Source organism: Metarhizium acridum (assembly GCF_019434415.1).
Source record: "Metarhizium acridum strain ARSEF 324 chromosome Unknown scaffold_234, whole genome shotgun sequence".
Taxonomy (NCBI): domain Eukaryota; kingdom Fungi; phylum Ascomycota; class Sordariomycetes; order Hypocreales; family Clavicipitaceae; genus Metarhizium; species Metarhizium acridum.
In genome coordinates this window covers 251,405-264,615 of record NW_027094021.1, presented here as the reverse complement: position 1 = coordinate 264,615, position 13,211 = coordinate 251,405, and the positions used below count along the sequence as shown (strand labels likewise).

The following is a 13,211-nucleotide window of genomic DNA, read 5'->3' as shown; positions in this document are numbered from 1 at the left end:
AGTTCAAGGTTTGCGTCCATCATCCGTAATAACACACGACTTCACCCCGACATCTCCGTCCTCCATCACACGCTCTCGTTTAAAGCGTACGCCCACCTGAGACGACGAGTTCCCCCGCGCCACCCTTATTTGCAGAGTGCCCCGTGTCGCCCTCGCTTCAGTTGCAAAAGGGCCGTCATCAGCCTTGGCCTCAAACACGTGCGATTGACGTCGTGATCCCACAGCCAAGCAGACAGAGCAAGGGTCTGGTCGCTGGGCTCTGGTCTGCTCCTCAGACCTCGAGATCCTCAACGTCCCCTCCCGCATATATCCATCTCCAACTCCGACCGTCTGTTGTCTGCCGTCGGAAGCTTGGACAACCGCGACGACTCCCGCTTTCAACGAGTTTGCCTGCCTGGCTGTCATGACCGCGGCGGATATGGTCAATGAACCTCACGGTAAGCTAGCCTCAGCCTTGCACCGTCAAACTTACCGCCGCGCTAGACGACCGTTGCCCAGCCCTGTCCATCCTTCTCTACCTCTCAAGACACGCATCTAATGAATTCCAGACCGACAGGCGCACCGGCGGCGCCCCTTCTCAACATGGGTCAAGAAGTTGACCAATTTCAAGTCCTCCTCCGACGGCGACCGCCCCAAGCGGCACATGAAGATGAAGCGCGGACATAAGTTGAACAACCCTTATCCTCAGTCCGGCCATGTGAGCCAAAATCAGCCCAACGACCCCAACAGGTCCCAACGGCCCCGTCAACAGGGCGAACCACACCGACGCGAATGGTGATAGCTCCTACTCCTTTACCACCGCCCGAACCGGAAGTATTACGTCGCTTGACCAGCCCGCACGAGGCTCTGTTGACGGCCTTGGCCTTGCGCCCACAACGGCTGGCACCGTCTCTACGGAAAATGAAGCTCCACGATCTCTTGCTCCCAGCCACGGAGGAGCTAGTTCTCTAGCTGGAACCAGTCGTACCATTGGTGGTGGAATGGACGGCCGAAGAGGAGGCGATAGCACCTTTTCCAGCCCTGCTCCTTCGGTACGATCTTTGACTACGACTCTGACCACGATTCAATCCGTGGCTCCCAACGGAAATACACCTTATGTTGCGGCGCCCCCGCATAGCAACACGCAATCCATACAATTCAGCCAGCCGTTTCCCTCCACGTCCCCGGCGTCGGCGATTCCGTCGCATCTGGCACCGACTAGCAACCCAACCACGTATACGACTGCCACTGCCAATAATCTCTTGACCGACAATGCCTCTATTTTGACACTGGCCTCGTCTAGCAAGCGCCATCGTCGCCGTTCTATGGACACCGACGCATCGGTACGCGCATTAGCCCCATCATCACTCTGGGGAGGCAGTCGTGAGAGTCTGCCACTTAGCGTTCTCAGTGCCAACATCGACCAGGGAGGCATGCCGACAACCCCTGGAATTCCGGGGAGCAGTTCACGCCTGGGTCCAGAGCGAAACAGCATCTACTCATCTACTGGCGTAGCTCCAGCCATCACCTGTGAGAGAAACAGCATTCTTGCCAAGCAAGGCGACGGAGCAAGTGTTCGGAGCGGCCCTTTGAGTCTTGGGCGGCCGGATAGCATTAGCGGAAGTATTGCAGGTGTGACCAGCCCGTTGGCCAGTCCGAGGGAGGAGCCGGAGCAGCAAAACCCCAAGGACGACGGGGCGGCTCCCGGACCGAAGGAAGACTAATCTGGGTAGTTGCTATCATGAGTAAACGAATAACTGGGCGTTGTGCGTGTTGGCTTGTGGGAAATTTGGCTTTGGGGCTGGTACACTTTGTTTTGGAGCTTGGGACTAGGAATTGTCTGGATGGTTAATGGCGGATAGGAGTAGCATAAGAGATACCCAGGACCACAGCTAGTCTGTGTCGGAATCGACTAGCAGCGGGCAGAAATGCAGACAAGGCGCATCAATAAGAAATACCAGCGTAAAGAATTGATTGTATTGATGTTGACTGACTGGCGGCGTTGTGCAGTGACGTGTAGTGACATAACTGCCTCGGTCAGCCACTCCGGAGGTGTGGCGGTGCTTGTTACCTCCAAAGTCACGGCTGGGCAATGAAAGTCGCCCCAGCCAGCAGAGCTTACCCGGAGCGAGCTGTCCCACCATTGTCGTCGTGAAGACAACCCGCCAACCTCACCTCTCCATCTTATCGGCACTCAATCATCTGATGCGTCGACATGGCAATTTCGGTACGTGTCTTTTGCTTCTCCCGTGGCAGAGGCTACCCCATCCACCCCAATCCCGAGACCTGCTGCCCGCACCCTGCCCAAGACTGCTGACACCCTACAGTGGAAGTCCTTCGACTTCTTCGAAGTCTCACAAGTCTCCCTCCCCGATGACGACACCCGTAGCCTGTTCGACGCCAACGAAATATCCAGCATCTGCTCCGGATCCGACAGTCTCTTTCTCGGCGGCAGCGATGGATCCGTCAGCATCATCGGCAAGAGCTGGAAAGTAGTTAGGACATTCCAGGCCCACGATGCCGGACGAGTCACACACATGCGCCAAGTCGAGGGGACGAGCTTACTCGTCACTGTCGCCGAGGACCTGAGCAGTGAACCCGTTCTCAAAGCCTGGGCGCTGGACAAGCTCGTCAAAAAGACCAACATGCCAACCTGTCTGAGCACCCTGATCATAAATAACGGCCGACGACAGTTTCCGATTTCTGCTTTTGCCGCCTCCGACGACCTGTCCCAGATTGCCGTCGGCTTTGGTAACGGTGCCGTGACGGTAATTCGGGGCGATCTTATCCATGACCTTGGCACGAAGCAGCGCATAGTATTTGAGTCTGAGGAACCAGTCACCGGTGTGCAGCTTGCGACAGATGAGAAGCTTACGACGTTGTTCATCTCCACGACTACGAGAATAGTCAAGCTAGGGTTGTCTAGGAAGGGTCAGGGCTTTCCCCCCAAGACTGTGGAGGATAGCGGCTGTGCGTGGGGATGCATGACGTTGAATAAAGAGACGGGCGATGTGGTGGTGGCGAGGGATGATGCCATCTACACATATTCGTTGGATGGTCGAGGACCGCCAAAGGCATATGAAGCCCCCAAGACCTTGATTGCCATGTATGAGAATTATGTGGCGCTCAAGTGTTTGCCGACGGGGCCCAATGGACGGGATCCGGATAGTATGCGACGGCGATTCGGGGGCGGCGGTAACGACGACTTGTTCAATGCCACAATGTTTGTTCTGCTGGAACCGGATCTGCGAGTCATTGCGCACTCTGAAACGATCATGTCCCCTGTGAGGTACATCTTTGATGTTTGGGGAGACTTGTATACTATGACGGAGGAGGGGAAGGTGAGCCTGAACCGCACTGCATGATCCGGTGTCAGTGGCTGATGTTTTGCAGATTTATCGGTATCATGAAAAGCCGTTGCAGCAGCGATTGGAGATGTTGTACCAACGCAACATGTTCCCTCTTGCTATTGAGCTGGCACAAGGCTCCGGAATGGACAGTCAGCAGCAGAGCATTATTCATCGCAAGTTTGGTGATCATTTATATCAGAAGGCTGATTACGACGGAGCCATGATGCAGTATATTCGGGCCATTGATACGACGGAGCCATCGCAGGTTATTCGCAAAGTATGTTTTTTTTTTTTTTTTTTTTTTTTTTTTTTTTTTTTTTTTTTTTTTTTTTTTTTTTTTTTGCCTGCGCGTTGAATTGAGCGCGAAAGAAGACGTAAATGTGCTGACAAGGCAGTTTCTTGATACCCAACGAATACATAATCTCATCCAGTACCTTGAGCAATTACACGAGCATAGAAAAGCTACGGCTGACCACACAACGTTACTCCTGAATTGCTACGCAAAGTTAAAGGACATTGCCAAGCTAGAAAAGTTTATCAAGTCACCGGGAGACTTGAAATTCGACCTGGACACGGCCATTGCCATGTGCCGACAGGGGGGATACTATGAGCAGGCTGCCTATCTCGCCAAACGGCATGGGGAGACGGAGCTTGTGGCCGATATTCTGATAGAGGATTCCAAGAGCTACGGTGAAGCGCTGGACTACATTTGGCGGCAAGATCCTGAAGTGGTAGGTCTGCGTCCGGACACACTATCAACGTGGTGACTGACTTGTTTCGTAGGCATATCCATGTATGCAAAAGTATGCTCGGGTACTCATCGAAAACTGTCCCAGAGAAGCGACAAAGCTGTTTATAGATTACTATACAGGGAAATACCGACCAAGAAAGTCGGCGGTTGCCATTCCTGGCGAAACATCATCGACTGGAGGCGTCACATCAGGTGCAACTAGTGCAGTGCAAAACCTTACCAATTATCTACCCTTTCCCTACATGGGCACATCCTCGGGACCAACGGCAACACCGGACACGCCTAGTAACACGAAGCAGCCGGCAAGCAATGGCACCCTCGAACTTGGCGAGGACGACCATCCTCCACCAAAGTACACAGTACCGGCACCGCGAACTGCATTTTCTTCATTCATCGACCACCCGGATGAGTTTATCACGTTTCTCGAAGCATGTCTCCAGGAGGGAGATTTGAAGGTCTCGGATCGAACAGATTTATACACCACTTTGTTTGAAATGTATCTGTATAAAGCCGGCGAGAAGAAGGGCCACCATCGAGAGGAGTGGGAGGCCAAGGCAAAGAAGCTGATTGAGGGAGAGCACGTACCCATGGAAAGCTCCAACGTGCTCTTGCTGTCAGACTTGTCCAATTTCCGTGACGGCACTGTCTTGGTCAAAGAGCAAGCGGGGCTGCTTTTTGACATTTTCCGATCGTACACGTCTGCCAAGGACACGCGCGGCGCCATCAAGGCTCTAAGAAAATACGGTCCCGAAGAACCGCAATTATACCCAGCAGCCCTCGCATACCTCACATCCGACCCCAAAGTCCTCGAAGAAGCGGGGCCGGACGAGCTGGCCAACGTGCTCTCCAAAATTGACAAAGACGGGCTCATGGCCCCTCTACAAGTGGTCCAAACTCTGGTTGGCCAATCATCGGCCGGCGGCGTAGCAACAATGGGCATGATCAAACCCTATCTTCACGACACGATTATGCGCGAGCGCAAAGAAATCCAAGACAATCGCAGACAAATCGACACGTTGCGCGTGGACACGGAAAAGCGGCGAGCAGAAATTGCAGATTTGGGTTCGAAACCGGCCGTCTTCCAAGCAACGCGGTGCTCGGACTGTGGACAGGGGCTGGACTTACCGTCTGTCCATTTTCTGTGCAAACATAGCTTCCACCAGCGGTGTCTCCGTGGTGGTGAGGGCGACGAGGTGGAGTGTCCGCTGTGCGCCGGGGGGAATGATCTCATTCGCAAGATGAGGGAGGAGCAGCGGAAGGCGGCAGAGAAGCACGAGCTGTTCAAGATTGAGCTGGAGGGCAGCGAAGATCGGTTCGGGACGGTGGCCCGGTGGTTTGGCAGGGGGGTGATGGACGGACAGAATAACGACGATAATGTTTGAGCAACTCGTAGCGGTCTGCCTTTATCAATTGAAATTTCGGAATGACTGAGTATGAGTCTACAAGGCTCTGCTCGTTTTCTTTTATGTCATGGTTGATGTGAGCTCCCAGGTTGACGTTGGGCGACCCGTGAAAGTCGTCTCGGCTCCGCGGTTTTGGTAAATGGGCCGGGGCCGGCTGCATGTGTCCCCATCTGGCAAGTCGGTCGCACATTACACGTCAGTTCTCCGAGAGTGGGGCCGGCATCAACCTCACCGCACCTCACCTCACCCGACTTCACCTCATGCCCCGAACAACGACCGACCGCCCGCCATGCCAGACGCGCAAATGACCACCAAGCAGACGGCCGCCCTGTTCGCAAACGCGCTCCGGTCCTTCTCCGCGTCCCGGGACGCCTTCCGCGTGCTGTCCACGGTACCCCCTCGCACAGAAACACCGCCGCCGCCGCCGGACAGCCTCGTCGTCCTGGACTCGAGCTTCAACCCGCCGACCCGGGCGCACGCGGCCATGGCCTCCTCGGCGGTGCGGCAGGCCGGCCCCCGCGCGCGGCTGGTGCTCCTGCTCTCGGTGACCAATGCCGACAAGGCGCTCGTCCCGGCGCCGCTGGAGGTGCGCCTCGGCATGATGGAGGCGCTCGCGCGCGAGCTGGTGCGCGAGCTGGCGCCGCTGCAGGCCGACGTGGCGGTTACTACGAGGCCGTACTTCCACGACAAGGCGGCGGCGATTGATGGCACGGGAAGGTACGGCGGCGCGGAGCAGGTGTTTCTGTGCGGGTTCGACACGGTGGTGCGCATCTTTGAGCCGCGCTACTATGGGGGTGGTGCGGGGATGGGGAGTGCGTTGGGGCCGTTTTTCCGGCGGGCGAGGCTGCGCGTGACGATGAGGCCGGATGATGCGTGGGGGACGGCTGAGGAGCAGGCCGCGTATGTGGGTGGTCTTGAGGGGACTTTGGGCAAGATTGGTGGTGACGGCGCGTGGGCGAGGAGGATTGAGTTGGTGGACGGGGTGGGGGGGGCGGTTAGTAGCTCGAGGGTGAGGGAGCTGGTGAGGACTGGGGAGAGGGGAGAGGGGGTCGAGGGCTTGGTTGGGGCCGAGGTCGCGAGGTGGATTGACGAGGAGGGCTTGTATAGGGAGTAGTTGCTGCTGTGATGGTGGTGACGAGAGGGAGTGTAGTGGCTGGGCTTGGGGTGTACTTCTGGAGGCTGGGCATCTGGTCTATTGGGTGGGTTGTTCGTTTTGTACCGGGGCAAAGAGATGGGTTTGCTTGGCTTTCACTGTTGGTCTGCGGCTCACGACACACGAGGAGGCAATGGCAAGGCTAGCAAAGAGTGGCTTGATTTGAATTTCCAAATCAGCAGAAGCAGAAGCTTGAGAGAATGACGGCTACAACTAGGGCCGGGGGGATGAGTGTACAAGGGTGAAACGACTTCGATGTCCCTGAAAAATGATGCAATACGGCGAATGTGTGTTGCAAAAGCAGCTCGGGGGCAGGGGCCAACTCGGCTCTACTCTCCTTAGCTTGGCTTCAACGCGCATTAGCCTGCACCTCACTCTCTATGCCTCGTGTCTTGTGGTACATGTTTTCCATTCCTGTAGAAGAATAAACCCAAATTTTCGCGTGAGATGCGTCCTCACATTTGGCTTCGCCGGTACCCTTGCACTTTTCGCACGCGGATTTGTTGCCACCACACTCGCAACGGTATTCGATATTCTGAGCAAGATAACTTCCGCAACCTTTGCAGGGGCAGATTTTCACGTGAGCCCAAATTTGGGCTTCTCTGAGAAACCGGCTGCCGCAATTCGAGCATATTCGCAAAATGACTGTGGATGGTGGTTTCTGGGTGGGAAATATGCTGCACACATGGCTTAGCCGACTCTCTCTCAGGTCCTTCCCACAGTAGCCGCAAAACACGCCCCTATTACGTTGCTTTTTATTATTGGATGCTTTAATTTATAGTAGGGTAAGTGAGATATATGCTGTGGCATTTTGTCCTCCTTTCTTACAGAAAAGAGTCTTACCCAGTGGTGTTGTGTTTGTCGGTTTTTGGAAGTTGAGGGCTTGGGACTTGCGAGGTTGGGAGAAAAAAGCCGAGATTCGGGGGAATAAGAGCTCCTTATATACTGTATGATGTCGTTGAACAAGTCGTGTACTCGATCTAACGGGATGATTGTGTGTTCTGCTACTATTATATCCAGCACAGGCACTGAATTACGCACACATCTAGCCGAAGGCGTGAGAGCTTGTTCCGTTGCTATTCTATCCAGAAAATGCAATAAATTCTCAGGCTAGTGTATTTTTTCAGAGCAGTGAGGGCTTGTGCTTTCACCGTTCTCACCCAACACGGACAATGAGCTGCGCATGTATCTAGCTTATAGCGCAAGGGCTTGTTTAAGTTTTTTTTGATCTAATGGCGGCACTGAACTACCAGAGGCATTTGTTTGGTCTCAGTTGCCAGGGTTCGTGCTTTCACTGTTTTACCAAATTCAGGCAATAAGCTACGCATGTATCTAGCCCACTACGCAGTGACATCTGGCATGCTGTTCTATCCGATAAAGACACTGAACTACTAGAAGCATATGCTTGGTGTGAACCATGTGGGCTTGTGGTTTCACTGCTCTTTATCTGACAGATGTACTACAACTACGCGTGCATTCGCTCTGTCGCAAGGGGGCTTGTTCTGCCACTGTTCTGAATAATATGACTACTACACTATGTATTGTGGGAGTTGGGCATGTGACATTGCGACAAGGGCAGGGACACTGCGCTTGGAACGTAGTGCCTTAATTCAATCTTTCCTAATCTGCTCCCAGGTATCAAACGTCCCTGGTTTTCCGTCGGACCTTGAGAGACCAAAGGACCATATATACACAAGAAGTCGGGGATTTTGGAGACCTAAGGCTGCCCTAGCCCAAGGCCCCAACGTAGGTCTCGTGACATCTTCTTTGTTGCTGTGTAACCGTTGTTGGCCCAACGCCTTTCTTGTGGCCTAACCGTGTGACGGACATGGCATAGACAAAGGCACAAAACACTTTAGGGAAGAAAGAATGAGAAGATATTTTTATTGAACACTAGATACATGTCTCATACTACTTCTGATACATAGCACACAGCGAACAGATTTATCAAGTCAGCGCTCATCTGTCACGCTTTAAATCTCGTTCTAGTCCTTGTGGTATATAATATCCTTGATAGGTATGTGCCCCCTTTCGTAAGAATAACCGAAGACTTGACGGTGGACTTTCGATTCACAGGGAACAAATCCCCAGCCAGAACAACTGCATCTTCTGTCTCGAGAGTTTTCCGCGAAGAATTCACAGTCCGTGCAAGGTTCTGCCGTGAGAGGCTTTTCGCATTTTTCGCACAAGCAGGTCTGCAGGTATCGTACCCGACAGAGACACCAGCTACGCATGCGTTGAGTCTATAGCGTGGGGTTCGCTTGTTCTGTAAATGTTTCTTCTCAACAGAGACCTAAGCGAGGCGTGAATTTAGTCCAAGAGTGAGGTTTGTTTGTTCAACAGGTGTTCTATCCAACAGAGACACTCGGCCACGTATGCATTGAAGCTGGAGCGTGAGACTTGTTAACCCAGCAAGGACGCCATGAAAGAATTTCGAGTATCCGAGCAATCCAAATAGCCGTGCAAGTAGTTATTTTGATGGCCCAAATGCAACGCACAAACAACACAACTGACTGTACACGATGTTCCCCGCGCAAGTCACCACGCCGCAATCGTAACTCGAGCTCTCATAGCGATAAAGGCTCTAAATAAGGAGCAAGCTAATTAGAATGAATTAATAGAATAGAATGGATCAATAGAAACTACGCGTAGCAATGATCAATCTCATTTCAGCGGAAATGCTCATCTTCCGCTAGGTAGATAATTACACGGTATATGTAATCCGTCCACGTGGCGGAGTTTACACGAGACCCGTAAAACAATCAATAAGATGTAAGTAAAGGATGTAAATAAATTTCTTGAAACCAAAAAAGATTGGTCAATTTGATCGGTAGGCATAAGGCAGCTTCTTATATAAACTACGATGCCGCGATCAAATGGATTCTACAATTTTCCCCGACTTTTCGTGTTTAGAAAGCCGCCACACATTATCAGCCTTTTACAATCAAGTCTTGCAACTGATGGGTCGGAGGATGAGTGCGGGACGTGTGCCAGTGGCCTTGTGTTTGAGCACAAAGATGTTTGTTGGTCTAGAGCTGCTCTACATTCACTGAGGCAATAGCAAGGCGAGTATTAAAGCATGGCTGGGTCCACATGTGTTTTATAGCGCAAATAGAGACAGGAAGGCGAGGATATAAAAATGAAGGTATTTATATATAAGGCTAAGCGCTTATAATATAACCCTCAAGATGGTGAACATGTCGGAGAAAGTGATTTTTTGGTATAATTTCGTGTCTCTTCCCTGCCCAGCCCTGGCCTGTCCCAACATGGCCCCTTCGATTGTTTGCGTGTTTGTCGTCTGTTGGAGGCGCGCGCGATGGAATGGGTCGTCGTCATGGTCGTTGCGGTTGTCGAGGATCCACGTCCCGATGTCGTCTCCAACTACTCATGCGAATATACCCCCCAGAGCATCCGCCATTTCAACCCGGGCTTCAAGCGAAGCATTCATCAACGCCGGTATCCGGTCAAGAAGTCCTTCATATTTTCCCTCAATCACCTCGATCATACTCACGTGACAGGGATCCTCACACCGGCCAGGGACGTGTTTACAGTCGTGGGAGCTTGGAGGACCCTTGGAGGGAGGCGCATTTTTGCAGCCGCACGGTTCCGGACCACGATGCTTCAATGGCTTTCTGCAGGCTTTGCAGGGGCATTGAAGCAAGTGCCCCCACATCATCTCCTCATTCCAAGCAGCTGTAGTCTCGCAAGAAGCACATACAAGTAGGTGGAGCGGGCCAAGTGGCTGTTGCGGCTGCGCGCCGAGTGTCAACACGATCTTCAACTTCTTGAATTTATCTGACTGTTTCCCCGATTCGGTGTTTTCTTGTAGAAATCGGTGGGCCATATGGGGACCTTTGATTACGCTCAAGTCTTCATCGCAGATTGTGCAAGGCTTAGTCATGTTGCTGTCCATGTCGCTTTTTCTTGTTAGTCGCAGCCCTCTCTACCTTACGAATAGATATACATACCTAGACGTTTCTTGGTGTGGTTTTTTTTTTTTTTTCTTTTTGGTGGCTCTCTTGAAACTTCTGCAACTGTCGTCCTGTGTCTTGTCTTTATTGTTCTTTGAAGTCGAGGGATTGTCGTAGCTTGCCGTGCAGAAGGGGCCTTTGGATCTGGGAGATTCCATGGCCTTTTATAGTCTTTTTCATGCCGGCCATACTGAACTACGCTTATACCCAAGACTGAAATATGACGTCTTGTTCTGCCGCTGTTCTGTCCAACAAAGACAATGAACTTGTCTCGAAAGACCTGGGCGAACATGACAATGCTGCAAGAAAGCCGTCAGATGCACCATCTGCAACATTTAACGCCACGTACCCCCAAAAAAGGTGGAATTCCAGATCTAGACCTTTGTGCAAGTAGTTTGAACACATGAAGCACACGATTTCACCGCCGACCGACCGACGAGTCTCGGCCTAGTTTCCTGGCACAACGCTTCGCCGCTGTCGTCAACAAGCCACTGCTCAGGCGTTTTCTTTTCTCACGGCCCTGTTTTGTTTCACAAGAAGCCAGCCTCTTCTCGGCGTTGAGTTCTCCGGGGTCGTGTATCAACATGTAATGAACACGTTCAATATGTTTCCTTTGCAACCAGGCTGACGAAGCAATGCATTTAACATCTCCCGGTACTATCTCTACCGTAATCTAGTATGCGAGTAAGCCATACTGCTTGTTCTGTTGGCTACTCAACATACGTTCGCAGGATCCGCCACACGGAGACTCTTCCTTGATATGTGACGAGACCCGGCTGCCAATGAGATATCCACCTAGAGTTGGATAGGTTTTGAAGCAGCCATTTCTATTAACATCCATTTATCTGCCTGGTTCGGCCTGGTATAATGCAAACCACTTGGCCTATGCCACTGTGAACCCGCAGCACACGTATTAGCAAAGCGTAAGCAAAGCTCCCAGTTCCCAAATGAGCATGTAGCATCGCATGCATCATCCCCCCTCCCTTCGAAAAAAAAGCAGTCCCCCGCCCCTCGAATTCAGTAGTTCAGTCGGTATTGCACCCGGCGCACGGTAAGCTAGATAGCTCACTACATCAAAGGGCTGTCAAGTTGCAGCCGGGAGGGGTAGAAGTCGAAGCGGACACGGTATCATCAAACTGTGTCTCTCATCGCGAGGCAATCCGGTGAGCTTCCTCCTTGCACCTCCGAGTCCCTGTCCCGTCACATGATCACAGTGAATGCCTAGGAGTATCCATTCATCCACAAGGGCCGACGGTCGCATGGACAAAAGATCTCAGCGGGATAGCACAAAGCGACGTTGCAGGGACGGCACATGAATCTTCATTATAATTTATGTGTTGTGGATGCCGGCTGGAACAGCAACTTGATGAAGAGCTTTGCGTACGCCTTTTCTCGTATTCAAGATTCTCTGTAGAGCAGTCTAAGAAGAAAAAATCAAGAGCACAGCAGCTCTCTAGACCCTTGTTTGTCTTCTTCCTTGACCGTGTGTGTTTGCTTCTTCTTTGTCCAGTGTCCGTCTTGGGTGCCTTCTCTGTACGCAAAAGCCATCGGGTCACTCCGCCGCCACGTAGTACGAAGTACAGCGGTTCTGCAGGTCTTACATGAATCAATGATGTCTTTTGTATGGGCAGCGATGCAGTGAGAATGACACATCAAGTGTTGCTGTGCGCTGTATGCAATGTTTGGTAGACTTGCGACGAGAGTTTCTGACATGGAAACTCGATAGGAGTTGTCAAGCAGCCCCCTTCGATTTGATTTACGATATTCCAGCGAATCATCTTCAAGGCAGTAGATATCGGCCAATGATGGCTCTTGGGCTAACGCAGGTATCCCTTTAGTCCCCACAGGTATCGCGAGTTTCAGAGTTTCCCTTGATCACTTAACAAGAGGGGAGCAACAGCAGGAACTTTGGCTAAACAATACGAAGAGTGAATGTTCATACAGGCTCTTTATCAAGTTTTGAAGAGAGGATCTACAAGTGCCTCTGACAAAAGCAATGTACATACAAAATATGACTCCATATTACTTTGTCTTTATATGTTAACTATTCTAGTCTCCACGTTGTCATATGGCCCAATACCTAATACAGCTACTACGCGGTCATGCTGTGTGATATGGCTGATTACATTAGTAGGCGCAGCTTATCGTCTCCCAACAAAACTTCACACGTAAGACCTCTGTTCCCTGACTGGTCTAGTTTGTCCATCACTGGCGAATGTCACCAGAGCAATGCGACCAACATCAGCTTCGGGTTCAGTGTCCCCTGGGCGAAACCGCGTGTGCTTGACGTTGTTTGCCCATGCGTCGGCAGGCCAGGCGGAAGACCCAGTTACTCGGCGAACCCTATTGCCAGGCAAGACAACGGAGACGGATCCCAACACGTCTGGGGCGACTATCTTTATTGGCACAATCATCATCACCAGTGCAAAGAAAGAGGCGATGAGAGACGCCAACATGAGCACGACGGACCAAGTGTCGTGGCGTCGAACAGTGTCTTTCCGTACAGTCGTGATGACCGTCAAATCCACAGTGAACTCTTTCAAATTATCATCTTGTGACTCGTCAAGTGCGCCCGTAGCTGCAGCCGGGAAGATGCCGACGTAG

General features: G+C 52.0%; 4 protein-coding genes across 4 annotated transcripts; all 4 read left to right on the top strand.

The window, feature by feature from the left end:
- The first annotated feature begins 53 nt into the window (after positions 1-53).
- On the top strand, positions 54-1,943 carry J3458_011666 (uncharacterized protein). Its single transcript, XM_066119928.1, has 2 exons — positions 54-437; positions 549-1,943. Exon 2 carries the CDS (start codon positions 981-983, stop codon positions 1,701-1,703), a length of 723 nt encoding a protein of 240 aa, XP_065975046.1. The 5' UTR covers positions 54-437; positions 549-980; the 3' UTR covers positions 1,704-1,943.
- A 183-nt stretch (positions 1,944-2,126) lies between these two features.
- VPS11_2 (Vacuolar protein sorting-associated protein 11) lies at positions 2,127-5,533 on the top strand. Its single transcript, XM_066119927.1, has 5 exons — positions 2,127-2,206; positions 2,307-3,320; positions 3,373-3,606; positions 3,725-4,060; positions 4,113-5,533. The coding sequence occupies exons 1-5, from the start codon at positions 2,195-2,197 to the stop codon at positions 5,460-5,462; spliced, it is 2,946 nt and encodes a 981-aa protein (XP_065975045.1). The 5' UTR covers positions 2,127-2,194; the 3' UTR covers positions 5,463-5,533.
- A 122-nt stretch (positions 5,534-5,655) lies between these two features.
- On the top strand, positions 5,656-7,087 carry VPS11_1 (Vacuolar protein sorting-associated protein 11). Its single transcript, XM_066119926.1, has one exon. It carries the CDS (start codon positions 5,773-5,775, stop codon positions 6,595-6,597), a length of 825 nt encoding a protein of 274 aa, XP_065975044.1. The 5' UTR covers positions 5,656-5,772; the 3' UTR covers positions 6,598-7,087.
- A 5,749-nt stretch (positions 7,088-12,836) lies between these two features.
- On the top strand, positions 12,837-13,211 carry J3458_011663 (uncharacterized protein; the record flags this gene model as incomplete). The annotated part of the gene is made up of 1 exon (XM_066119925.1): positions 12,837-13,211. The coding sequence occupies one exon, from the start codon at positions 12,837-12,839 to the stop codon at positions 13,209-13,211; it is 375 nt and encodes a 124-aa protein (XP_065975043.1).